This window comes from Amblyomma maculatum, chromosome 7, assembly GCF_055883805.1.
Source record: "Amblyomma maculatum isolate TAMU_Amacu chromosome 7, ASM5588380v1, whole genome shotgun sequence".
Taxonomy (NCBI): Eukaryota; Metazoa; Arthropoda; class Arachnida; order Ixodida; family Ixodidae; genus Amblyomma; species Amblyomma maculatum.
This window is the reverse complement of record NC_139350.1, coordinates 53,641,670-53,655,237: the sequence shown is the minus strand read 5'-3', so window position 1 is coordinate 53,655,237 and position 13,568 is coordinate 53,641,670. Positions and strand designations below refer to the sequence as shown.

Sequence of the window (13,568 nt, the reverse complement as noted above, 5' to 3'; positions counted from 1 at the left end):
TCTCCGGGATCACGCTGTTTGGGCAAAAGGCCAGTAGCAACTCGAATCGCTGTTGTGGAAGCATCATTAGAGCAACCGCTACAAGAAACCTGGTGTGTATATATATACCTGGTGTATATATATATATATATATATATATATATATATATATATATATATATATATATATATATATATATATATATATATATATATATATATATATATATATATATATATATATATATATTACCAGGTGTTCCAGCTAAATGTAACCAAGATTTTGAAAAATAGAGAGAGCCCTAGAGCAGCCAAACCAGTTAAGAGCAGTTCAAAGTCTTCTATGCTAATCTGCAGTATTTTTTTCGTTCACAAAAGATAATGAATTAGTAAAGACTAATTAATTATTTTTAAATCATTGTCTTGAGCAAAAAGTCTCAATGCAAAAGTTGTAGCTCTTCTCAAAAAACGGCTAGCTACGTTGTTTCCAATAAACTGTTGCTTACGAAAGTTATTTTAGCAGCCGAAAACGACGCCTGGCGCAACAAAAAAACTTCCTCGTGATTGCGGCGCCACCTCAAAGCCCCGAGACGCGCCCGAGATAACAAAATCCGTTATTCTGTGCCGTGCTCTCTACGATGAAGCTGGCTGCACCCACATGGCGAATGATTTAAAATAACAGCTTCGCACCAGCATTTTTTTAAGCACTATAAATAGGGTGACGTAAGTTATAGCGTGATGGAAACTACGTAGCCATCCGTTTTTTGAGATCTAAAACTTTTGCATTGACACTTTTTTGGGAAGCGAAATAAATACTGCAGATTAGCATAGGCGACTCTGAACAACTCTGAATTCGTTTCACTGGGCTCGCGTTCACAGTATTTTTTAAAACCTTGGTTACATTTAGCTGGGACACTCGGTATATATTTGATTCATAGGTGCCTCCGCAGCTCTCAGTAGACGCAGTAACGACGTTTAGTCAAATATCAGTCACGGGTTCAGTCCACCAATTATCAGGCTAATCCTGCGTTGTCAGTGGCGCCGCTTGATCTATAGATAACGGCGCCTGAGAGAAAACTCCGGACATTGTGTGATATTAACATGTTTTAACAGAACGAGCTAACGAAAAGGTTCCAACGTGTAGAGAGAAAAAAAAAAAGACTAATAGGACACTTCTCTGACAACGTTCGTTCATGTATGCTGGCTCAGCACTGGAAAGCAGCATCACAACAAACACATGCAAGTGCGCTGAGCTTAACAGGCGTTTCGTGAGGAGGACGTTAAGCGACGATAGCTTCTGCTTGCGAGTCGCCAAGCTGTAACTGAAATCAGTATGACTCAACTCTCACCGTTTCTGAGCGATCACGGAGCCTAACTCTTGCATAACGTCACTAGTTTGTATCAAGTCACAGGGAAAGCATGAGACGTACTTTTGTAAAAAAAAGCACCTATTCTGCTTAAAAAGCATGAACGAAACCTGAAATGTCTATAGGATCGACTTAAACGAAAATTCGATTCGGAGCTCTGCTGAGAATTCGCTTTTAGAGGTTTTTTTTTTTTTTTTTTTTCTCCTGTCCTTCTGGAAAAGTGCGCCCATTGCACTTTGATCGAAGAACACGCCAATACCAGGTCACAGAACTCGCAGCACGTCATGATAAGTGGCGGCGAAGAGCCACGACCAGTGGTCTTCCTGCGAAAAACTCCGGCTTAAAACGTATACGCTTGTTGGAGCGGTTGTTTTATTTCCGCATAATTACGCGAGGGCCCGTGAGCAGCTCTGAGGATACACTGCTGGAGGAGGAAACAGAAAGGTATAGTGGCTCCTCTCAGAGTGCTGAGAGCCGCATTTTGCGCACAACTGTGTTTGTAGGGCTCACAAAATCTACGAGCTCACGACGGTACCGGCCAAGTAGGGAGAGTTCTGGAAGATTCACTAAGGCGTGCATTTCACGCGCCCACAATTAGCGTTTGGGCCGCTAGGAATGTTCTCCGAAAGCACAATTCCCGGAACCGCTGCACAATGCCTCGCTTTCTTCTAGTGAATTTCGGAGAGTTCGCAGAAGGAGACCCGAAAATGCCGTTAGCGTGCTCTCCGAAAACCTACGCAGTTCCCCTGCACTCGCTACCTTGTTGGTGGTAGGAGTGGTAGGGGTGGTGCCACTGACAGGCTCCGGAAACATAGGTGCAAAGAATACACGCGACACCGAGGTACACGCCGTCAGCAGGTGCGTCTATGAAATTTCGAAGTCATGGCCTGAGGAATAAATAATTTCGGTAGCGCTAGTGCTGCACTATGTAGACCTTAGTAGTAAATGGCCTGAAAGGTTTCCCGGAAAATATACCTGAGAGTATGACACTTTTTCCACTTCCTCAAAGGAAGTTGGCCTCAAGGTTTTCATTGTTACGAAAACTGTTGATGCTTACCGCGGATAAAAATATGCACAAACGCTATATCAATTTGCACTGAGGTAGTGTTCGCTCTTCATATGAACTCATTTCATTCTAACACTGTGCTTGTCCGTCTGATACCAATTTGCTGGGTTTGATGCGCTCTGTCTCAGCGTTTCAGCTGCGCTCTTGTCGATGATTGCAATCTCTCCTTGTAATTCTGCAACCATTTTTACTGCGTACCTCGCCTACAAGTCTGAAAATATTCCAGAAAAATTGACGCGCGTCGCTTTGTTTTTAATAGGGCCTTTCTGGTGTTCAGTAACTCTCTTCAGTGAAGCAACGTTACTACTCGTATTCATGGATTTCGCTGAGGTAGGCGCGAAGCCTCCTTCTAGTGACAAACTAGCGCCGAAATAAAAAAAGCTTTGTGGCTTCAAAAGTTCCCCACATCTCACAGAATGCCTGCCCGTTGCAAGGGTAGACGCAGCTTTTATTTCGGTGTCACAGATTAACCAATGTGTTGCTTGTATGTCTTAGATGTATCATATTTGAATGGAATAAAAATGCTTTTCAATAGCATTTCAGTACTGTCAAGGTGAGCCCGTCACCTCCGAAGCAACGTCGATGGCAACACGCGCTGTCGTAAGTTGTCTGAATAATCGTAGCCATGAACATAGGCAGCATCTTTTCACTGCAAAGCCCAGACAAATAAAGTATGTGATATAACTTTTGAAGCTTCAGCAATTTCCCCATTTGCTCTATGGTGACGGTTCGAGAATCGTAATCTTTAGTATCGTTTTGTAAACAAGAACCAATATTTTTTGTTTGCGTTACAGCAACAGTTGCTGCAAAAAGCAATCGTAATGACGATGATGGTGAAAACTTTCATTTCCCGAAAGAAAGGAAGAGTTGTCGAGTAGATTAGAGTGGCATCCCTTGTTCAGGAGGCATGCCTATGTGTCTGGATCTGTAAGACCGCCTCCCACTGCTCGTTTGACTGACTGCCACAGAATATACAAAAAAAAAAAACGTGAAAAACGTGCCACGCCGGATAAAACGTGGGGTACGGGGTTATGCTAGACGTATTCCGAAGGAACAGTTTGGGATATGCGCTCGTTTCTATTAGCCTCTAGTCAATAGCTTCTAAAGTGCCTAGTTCTTTGAGCAGTATAGTGGGACTGATCTTTCCAATCTGCTGTGTTCGAGGCAGTCCTCATACTAGGTATTGATGGGTTGAGGTAAGGTGTAAATCTCTACTAGTGAGTTATCGAGCTGAATAATTTACTGCCTCATTCCGCGTCAGACCTTCGTGACCCGGGACCGATATTATCCTGTACGCATGATGAATATTGCGCAGTAATGTGAATGATTTGGAGGGGAGTGAAAGAAGATAGCGGAAAAGAGCTTCCATAGTGAAGGGCTCTAGAATAATTTCTCCCTTAGTAAAACTTGCGTGCGAGCTAGTTGGTTACACGACTTCTGGCGTGCATTGTCCATCACATACACAAGAGAGTTCACAAAAAGACATCCACACCGGTGATGCGCACACTACCAACTGGCTACAACTACAACTGACCACCTGGGGATCTTTAACCTGCTCTGACATCACATCAGCAGCACCCGTGTTCGCACTACGGAGCCTCCATTAGGTGGGGTGCCAGCTCAAACTAAGAGTAGCATGAGCTGGTGCCAGATTTGGTGGTTCAGACACACTATGTGGAAAGTGGCCGCTAAACATAGCGGGCTGTCGTTATTTTCCGGCGTCCTCCACTATGGCGGCTCATTTTCTCTTTCTTCTTTGAATCCTCCGTCCTCCCTTCCTTTATGGCATGGCTGTGGTGTACGCCTAGAAGGGCAATAGATACTGCGCCTTTCCTTTCATCTAGACCAATTTAAAATTTTCCTAATGAACATAGAGACCACGGTAGCTTGTTACAGTAATCTCAAGGTTCTGATCATAATCGTTACAGAGTGAAAGAAACCAATAAAATAAATATGGAAATCAGCCCTTCTGCCTTAATCAACAGAGCTATCGCTCAACATTCTGTTCAGTAACGTTGAACACATCGTCTTTTTACTTTGCGCGCAGCACCTTTTGAGTGCTTTGTGAAACGTGAAAAAAAACATACGAAAGCTCAGATCTATCTATTTGTCATATCCTTACTCTTTCTTTTTCCGTGACTTTACAAATATTGCATGAGACTCATTTTTCACTTGTATTTTGTTGGTCGTCTGTCGCTTCTTTTCAACCTTCGAATGTTACGATATATTCATCGCTAGTCTCGATGAATACATGATTTGTCTTCGTCCTTGTCATGGGATGGGACATTATTCCTTGTAGTGGTCGCAGCAGTATTCGAATGCCGCTGTTACTCGATGTAAACTGTAAAGCGGTCGCTTTTATTCAGTGTAATAAACTGGAGTGCAATCAGAAAGGCCTTTCTCCCTTTGCTTATTCAACAATGACGGTGTCCTCTCACTATGTGAATCGGCCAGCCCGACCAACCCTGTAATATGTTCTGCTTTCCCAATTTGCAGGAGCAGTGGAGGCGAATGAAATGTCGGCAGGTGCTGCACGTCACGAGTGAGTGTGGTTAGGACTCGGAATCAGCGCCATGACTGCGATGAAACGCTTCGCGGTGATTGTCAAGTTGTGCTTGGCAGGAACCATTTTGCTCGCATCGCTAACGACCGCGTCAGACCTCCAAGCCGAGGTAAGTGTCTCACTTGTTTTCTTGCGCAGTGTACCTAAAAGTAGACAAAGAAGCTCACTAATGGTTTTAATATTGGCGCGATTACAAGTCTGGTACTATACTTCAGGCTATGTTCGCGCGAGAACCCTGCGCGTTTTTTCGTTACAAAAGAGCAATGCAGATATCACACGAAAGCTTATCCTGCAGGCTGTGAATCAATGTATACCGCTATAGGCTACCGCTAATTTTTTTCGGCTTTCGGATACCGCTACTTGTTTTCGGTGCTGCCAGTAGTACTACTCATCAAATTTTTTTTCAAGTTCCTGAGTAGAGACTAACTCAAGTTTGCAAATCAACGTGCAAACCTCTGAGGGATGATATATATATGCCGTGCAACATTGTGAACAGAATTCCTGGCTCTAAGTGCCTGAGATGTGCAGATGTGAGCAGACCAGAGGCATGGTACCTTCGTGTGGAGAATCAGCCGGAGTGACCGTGAGGCTCCACAGCCGTCAACTGATACATCGAAAGAAAATAAGCTATAGGAACAAGATAGTTTGTTCTAGCGCTGTTTGAACGGTTGAGCTTATAGGAAGGATCATCTGTCCTCTGTAACTAATCGCCCCATTCAGCCGCCGAAGAAAAGTTACAGCGGGACAGAGAGTACAAGGTAGCGTATGAAGGGGAGCCCAGAACGCCTTCGGGCGTTTTTTTTTTTTTTTTTTTTTTTTTTTTTTTTTTCAGTCCACAGATAAGTGGAGCGGTCCTGGCTATTGGACTATTGCCTTCTCCGAGATTGTGGCTTTGGTACCCTATCCCCGAATCAGCCTTCAAAGATCTCCAAGTGGTCGAAATTACTCCGTAGCCCTCCACTACGGCTCCTCTTTCTCTCTATCCACTTCCACTCCCACTTTCCTCCCTTCCCTTACGGTGTGGTTCAGGTGTCCACATAAGCAAGTATGGCAGTTACAGCGCCTTTTCCTTCCAGAGAACCGATTAAAAACGTCTGTGAGCGCTCAGACCGTTCTATGTTCTCTCAATTACTACTTCTTTAAACATATTTTGGGAAACGTACCGCACGTGCAACGTGATACTAATACTTCCCTGTTTGGAGGGTGCGCACAGTTTAGGTGACCTGCGTCTAAGTGCTGGACACATGGCACATTCTTTTTTTTTTTTTTTTGGAAATGCGCATGGAAGAAATTGCTGCGAAATATGCAGCTCAAGGGGTTCGCGTCTAAGCCTTATAGCGGGCTCGCTGCGCGCCACCAGCGTTAGAAATAGCGTAGGTGACTGGAAAATGATTCACCCTTCTCTAGCTGAAGTATTTTCAGGAGTGCCTCCAGCAGTCCCCTCACGGTTCCTATAAGCAAGCACCTTGAGCCGCATTTTTTTTTTTTTTTTTTACAAACACAGTGCATGAAGCCAAGAAGCGGAATGTCCGGCACGTATCGCTCAATGCAAAAGCAAATGTTAGCATGGGATCAATTGGCAAATAACTTCAAAGCGAGACACGCAAGAGCAGCGATGTTGACTCTCCTGCTAAAATCGCCAAAATGTTCTTCTCTACGCCACTGCACAGTAACACGCGTGAACAGATCTCAGTAAGGATTTACATGCCCAAATGAATCCAGACGCCTACCTCAGAATGCCACCCAGCCGCGGGTACAAGTGGCGCGGTTTTCGTCAACACATATCACTTCAGGGAGGAAACATTGCCATTGCAATACGAGACTGAGTCGAACACTCTCAAAAAAGTGGCATTTCGTGCTCGATGAAGCGTTTTTGTTTCTTTTAGAGGTGGATGCCTTACTAGCCCCATTACGACATTAAGGCATCGCGTCAGCATCGAGCTAACGAGTTTTCACATTCATGCATGTAGGTGGTCCTAAGTGTATTTGCTGAATTTTTTTCTTTCGCGATAATAATATTTTGAACTAAGGCCACCGGGTTGCTCGACGGCTATTGCGACTGTAGGTGGTCCTAAGTGTATTTGCTGAATTTTTTCTTTCGCGATAATAATATTTTGAACTAAGGCCACCGGGTTGCTCGACGGCTATTGCGACTGTAGGTGGTCCTAAGTGTATTTCCTGAATTTTTTCTTTCGCGATAATAATATTTTGAACCAAGGCCACCGGGTTGCTCGACGGCTATTGCGACTGTAGGTGGTCCTAAGTGTATTTGCTGAATTTTTTCTTTCGCGATAATAATATTTTGAACTAAGGCCACCGGGTTGCTCGACGGCTATTGCGACTGTAGGTGGTCCTAAGTGTATTTGCTGAATTTTTTCTTTCGCGATAATAATATTTTGAACTAAGGCCACCGGGTTGCTCGACGGCTATTGCGACTGTAGGTGGTCCTAAGTGTATTTGCTGAATTTTTTCTTTCGCGATAATAATATTTTGAACCAAGGCCACCGGGTTGCTCGACGGCTATTGCGACTACAGGCGCAAGCACCCAAACATCATTATGGCTTTCTGCATTGCTCGAGGGCCGACTCAGGCACCACTTCATTTCTCACTGAATGCCATGCATCCACGTAATTTGAGACAAGGTTTTTAAAACATAAAGGCACTTCTGACGAGAATTGAACCAGATCGTGATGTTGGCGCTAGCCTGAAGTGGCTCAAATTATTTTTATTTTTCCCTTAAAAGTGCAGATCACTGGCCGAAATATGTCTTGAGATTATGGTGGAAATGAAAAAATCGTATAGTACAGATTGAACACGACAATATCAAAGAGAAGAGGCTTTGCAATTTTAATTTGGCATTCAAAATCGCGTAAAAAAAAAACTGAGGTGCCATCTTGCGGAAAACTATATTACTGTCGCTGTAGTATCCCACGTGACACCATCTCCAAAATATCACTGATTTTTTTAAGTGGACACTGTTTTTTTTTCTTCAGGAATGCTTGTCACATTTTATTATATTTTGCGCTCTATCCAGGGCCCAAAAGCTCCAAAAGCTATACCCTTCCTTTCATTAATTAATGAATTAATTAATTCATAAAATCTTTATTCGTAAGGATGACTTGAAGCCTAGAGTCGAAGGGGTGGGTTAGGTGAAGTTGAGGGTCCCAGACTCCGACATGAAGTCTAGCAGGGCAATAAGTTGGCGCTTGGCGTCGGTTGGGATCCAGTCTTCGCAAGTCTGAATATGGTGAGCAGATGTGTAGCGGGCGTGGAGGCTCGCCGTACCAGGACAGGTCCAGATCAAATGCTGCAGGTCAACGAAGTCAGCAGGGTAGCTAGGACAGCCGATCCTGGTTCGGCGCCATCGGCTCAGGATGTCCGATGTGCACGCTGCACCTGCTCGCGCCATTGAGCGAGAACTTGGGCAGGGCGAGAAAGGCCGGAAGGAATCGAAGGAGTAATGTCGAAGACAGGGTCCCGCAACAAACCGGTCCGCTCATGTTTAATCCACGTGATGACAGAGTGACCTAGTGACAAAAGGTGAAAGCATGCCACGCGCGATGCGAACGGAAGTGTTCATCATACTCTTCCTTTCGCATCACCAGTGGCATGCTTTCACGTTTTGTACCTAGATCGCGCCACAGCGTTTTGAATTCCATGGATGAAGCGGTGACAGCGCCCCATAAAACTTTCGTTGACAAGACGTATACGTTACTGTGCCGTAAGAGCCTTGAGTGTGGAAACTGAGAATGACGCTACTCTACGCTACGATTACTGTCTGGCAAGTGAAATTTATGTTTGTTTTCGATACGCCTTTTCTGTCGACCACCACTCGTCATCGCGGTCGCTGCTCACGGTTTCCAGCATCGGACTATACATAAATGAACGCATGCACTGATCGAAAAACTCTCGTTAAAATATTCTACAGCGTTTCTACTGACACCGCTATAGAATTGAACACTTTAGAAAGCAATCTTTCCATTGCGCCGAAAAAACTTCAGTGCCGAAATTACAGTGTTCTGTCCCTTTAACTGCCCATGTTTCATTACTAAACCCTCTCAATATTGGCTTCAGGCCCCAAGTGTATTGCGCGAAGTTTTGCACCGTGTTCAGAAACTGCAAATTCTTTCCTGCGGGATATGTCTCACGTAGTTCTTTCTTCCGCTTTTCACAAAAAAAGCCCCCTAAGCATGAAGAAAAAACGCCATGTGATAAGGGACATGTGTAATGCTACTGTGCTGCTTGCAAGCGTTCGACAGATCAAATGTCGGCTGCAGAGGGGCTGCCAACGGCGAAGCAACGGGTTGTCATGTCGCTTGTAGGTATTTTTTCTTCTGACAACTTAGCTGACGATGCTGCTCGATCGGCTCACGATACAACCGACATTTTCGAGATACGATTGACAAGAGCCGACGCAGCAAAGCACCTTCGACTGATCGCCCGAAACGTGACTAGACACTCATGGTCTACGCCTGGAGGGTGGACGTCCCACTCGCACCACTTTGACCAGTCGCTTCAACTGTAGCTATCATTCGGCCTCTCCCGCTCTGATGCTACAATGTTGTGTCGCCTGTGGCTAGGAGTGGCGCGTTTACAAATGCATATTCCCACCTCATCGGCATGGGAGACTCTCCAACGTGTGAGCAGTGTGGGTGTGTCGAAACTATTACGAAACGTGGCTAGACAATCATGGTCTACGCCTGGAGGGTGGACGTCCCGCTCGCACCACTTTGACCAGTCACTTCAACTGCAGCTATCATTCGGCCTCCCCCGCTGTGATGCTACAATGTTGTGTCGCCTGTGGCTAGGAACGGCGTTTACAAACGAATATTCCCACCTCACCGGCATGGGAGACTCTCCAACGTGTGAGCAATGTGGGTGTGTTGAAAATATTGCGCCCATACTTTGTGATTGCCCTCAGTTTGAGCGTGATCGTGCTTTCGTGGCTGCTACACTCCGAGCTTGGACTCTCGCGCTCTTACTGAAGAAAAAATCTTGGGCCCTTGCATGACTCCTTCATCACAAAGGAAATCAGTGAAGGCGCTACTTAAGTTTTTAAAGGACTCGGGGTTGAGTTCAAGATTTTAACTGCACGCTCTTTACCCCCTTTCACCACAGATATCTAGACATGTTATAGACTGCTTCCCTTCGCTCTCTTTCTTTCCTTTTTCTCCCTTTGTTCTCCTCCCCACGTATAGGGTAGCCTACTAGGCATCGCCTGGTTAACCGCCTTGCCTTTCTATTCTATTTTCCTCTCCCTCTATAGTTCTCTGACTCACGTCGCGGGACGGCACAAATGCGTGCTTCAACTGTAGCTAAAACCTTTTAGCTACAGTTGCCTAAAAGCATAGCAGAAGCAATAGTGTGGTACACTGTAGCCGAAGCGCTGAAGCGTCCAAGAAAAAGAAAGAAAACGGCTATATTGATTCTGCTTCAAAGAACGCTCGGCCAGAGGCATTCATTTGCGCCGTCATGAGACAAAAGGAAAACTGCATACAGCCGACATAACGTACAGCCGCTTCCCCATGGGGGCGTTTACTTCTACGTCATTCGTTGAGTGTGCAGATTCAGGAGCAGGCCTCACACCGTAAAAACGTTTTATGTATCCTGGGCTTATACCGTCACCGCCGGGAAGTTAACAAGGCCGGTGCATGACTCTGTTTGCCAGCATCCACAGTTATGACTACCGAAGGTAATCTTCGTAATCATAACAGTGGATTATTGTAGTACAATAGCTTCGAGGTCGGGCGTCAAGGCAAGATTTATCCACGTCATTATATCTTATGAGCAGTACGAATGCCGCTACATAAATAGACCGCGCAGCGGCACTGGATCAATCATTCCGTGCATACTGGTCGCTGCAGGATGGTACAGAGGTGTAAATGTGGGCACTGGTTTTTGAACAGTCGCCGAAGAAGAATACCACGGCGGGCCTTATTCGAACCTCTAGGCAATCTTTCGAAAATGATTTCAAATTCAGAACATATTCGTGCAGACGTCATCTTTAATATACGCAATTTAAATCGTTTGAATAATCCATTACGAAAATATTTGATCCGCTCATCAAAATTTTGAAGTAATCGCACCCCCGTAGAATTAACCCCAAAGTCGAAAAGTCATAGGTCTCCGCTACGATGTTCCTCACAGTTCATGAGTCGTCTATGGTTCGTGCCTCAATAGACTTGCACGATGGTGGCAAACAAATAGGAAATTTAAGAGTTCCAGCAACTGAAAAATGACCAAATGAACGTAGTTTGTGTATCAAAAAAGATTTTGGAACACTACAATTTGCTGTACTGCCCAAAGCCTACAAGGTCGCGAAGGGAACACCAGCTCAAAAGTCATGTTGCTCTATTTATTTAATGACTGCTTACCCATATCATTTAAACAGGTTGTCAGCGGAATGTTAGGGCATATAATTTATTATTATCTTATTAAATTTCTCGAGGTTAATTCTTTCTTTAACAATGCTCAACATGACTTCAAATCATTTTCTTTCTGAGGCTTTTAACGTTTTATTGAATTCTATTGTAATGTATTGCCTTGTTTAGTAACACAAGCCACGAACCTTCCAATGACTACACATTTCGAGGTTTTCTTTTATGTCTGTCACGAATTCTCATGTCAAATCTCCCCATTACAAAAATTTATATTATAGAAATAAGTAGCTTTTAGCAGAGCATAATAAGCAATTTTTAAAGAGTGAGCATATAAATCATGTCCAGTATCATCCCGCTCGCCACAATGTTCAGTACTGGAACCTCTTTTTATTTTTTATTTTATTAATGAACTCCCTGTATCTACACTCAGTTTAACATTTAGGCTTTCGACGAGCGCCATTTACCACAAAATTTATCTTCCCCCCCCCCCTTCCCCCCTCATCCCAGATGTTAAGCTTCAATACGATCTGGATAGCGTGTCAGACTATAATGCTTTACATAGCTTAACACTGCTGGATGCAAAAGTATACGCTTCGTGGTTCCTTCACCCCAATCAGAACTGCCAAGCAGACAACACTCGCTCGAGTAGCTTTGTCGCAGAAACATTTCGTAGAAACAGCGCAACAACAACCAGGTGAAAGCGAGAACACAGGAGCAGCCCTCCCTGCCCTGTTTGTTCTCAAGCTGTTTCTACGAAGCGGATCACCAACTCGCCAAAGCTTCTGTTTTGGCCCTTCATTTTCCTGCATTATCTTGTTCAGTTTGCTGGGCCCTGTAAAGACCAGACCCGCATCTCGCCTTTCCACTGCCTATCTCAATCCTATCAGCTGATTCAGGAAGGGGCGCCGGTATAAAGCACTGCAGGTTTTAAAAGGCCAGCGTCACTTTTTCTCAATCCAAGTCAGTTTTCTATTAAACGATTACCAGCTGTTCACGCGGAGTGATTACTAAATTACTGGCTCAGACCACAGCTAGACGTAAAAGCCACATCACCCATACCGGATCTGCACCTACGCACGGCGCAGTTTATTTTTCACCTCCGATCTTCCTCGTTACGGCGCTCTCACGAGGAAGCGGCTTTTGTCTAGTATTATGGCGCTTTCGTGTTGCGGAACTTCGCGACGCGATCTCGTTCGCTCTATACTTGACCAATTAGTGCGACCTCGTTGAGGTTTTAGCCTCGGATCAACTCGGTTGACGCGCCTAATTGGCGTAAACGTAACTCAAGAGGTACCCAGGGGCAGGCGCGGTTGCCACTGTGTGCGACACTGTAGAAAACTGACGTGGAAAAGGAAAGGGGGGGGGGGGGGGGTGGCGCACTCAGGAGTAAGCAGGTTTTAACCCATGGTCGCACCTTCGTTGTCCACTAAAATCGCATAATACAAGTCGGGCGTTCTCCCATGGTAACGTGCACATATTAGCCGTATGCTTGAAAGACCAGACGGAATGACTTGCGGCTCCTCGCAAACCGAACAGGCGATCACCATTGGCTCTCGTGTCAAGTTCCAAGAGATGCTAAGACCTGTGCTGCAAAAACACACAAAAAAAGAAAAGAACGTTATGGGGATGCATAAGCTTCGCCTTTAAGGGTATGTCGCGATTGCATTGGCAACCAACCCACATATTGCCACGAACCTGGCTCGAGCTACCTGGTCTCGCTCGCGTGAGGTGTGCTCAAGCTGGCTCTGGTCTGGGCGATTAAACTTCGGTCGTTCCACGGTCGCCCCTACGTCGACGACTGCGCTTAGTCTGGTCTCTGACAATATAAAGCTTCGCTTTAACCAATTCGTACGAATGTGCCTGCGTGGCATAGGGGTAACGTGAATGCAAGGGTTGTGAAAGGCTGCTCCTCATATCACCTTCCCATATGAAAGGAGAGCCCTCAGCTGGCAGCTCCCGCCAAATGTAATGTCAGGCACCTCTACGTGCAGTTAGTGCGCAGTCATGTGAGCAGCCAGCTACTGCCTGCCAGCGCTATGCTCGTGATGTTTCGCTCACAATGCCAACGCCGGCATACGGCCGCTGACACCGAATTCTCGGTGAACGGGTCCTTTAACGCTAACGCATTAATACAAGGAAACTGCCGGAAACAGGCCTGTGACTTACTCCGCTACGAGACTATCATTCTAGAAAACGTCCTATATTTAGCATTA

The 13,568-nt window shown here is 45.2% G+C and overlaps 1 protein-coding gene across 3 annotated transcripts in view; it reads left to right on the top strand.

Annotated features, from left to right (window-relative positions):
- LOC146183221 (uncharacterized) overlaps positions 1–13,568 on the top strand; it is a 235,550-nt gene that overhangs the window by 49,670 nt on the left and 172,312 nt on the right. For all 3 annotated transcript variants that reach the window (XM_084609091.1, XM_084609090.1, XM_084609089.1), the window contains exon 2: positions 4,909–5,084. In XM_084609091.1, the coding sequence (XP_084465217.1) occupies positions 4,986–5,084 (99 nt within the window). In that variant the 5' untranslated portion in view covers positions 4,909–4,985. The remainder of the gene's footprint in view (positions 1–4,908; positions 5,085–13,568) is intronic.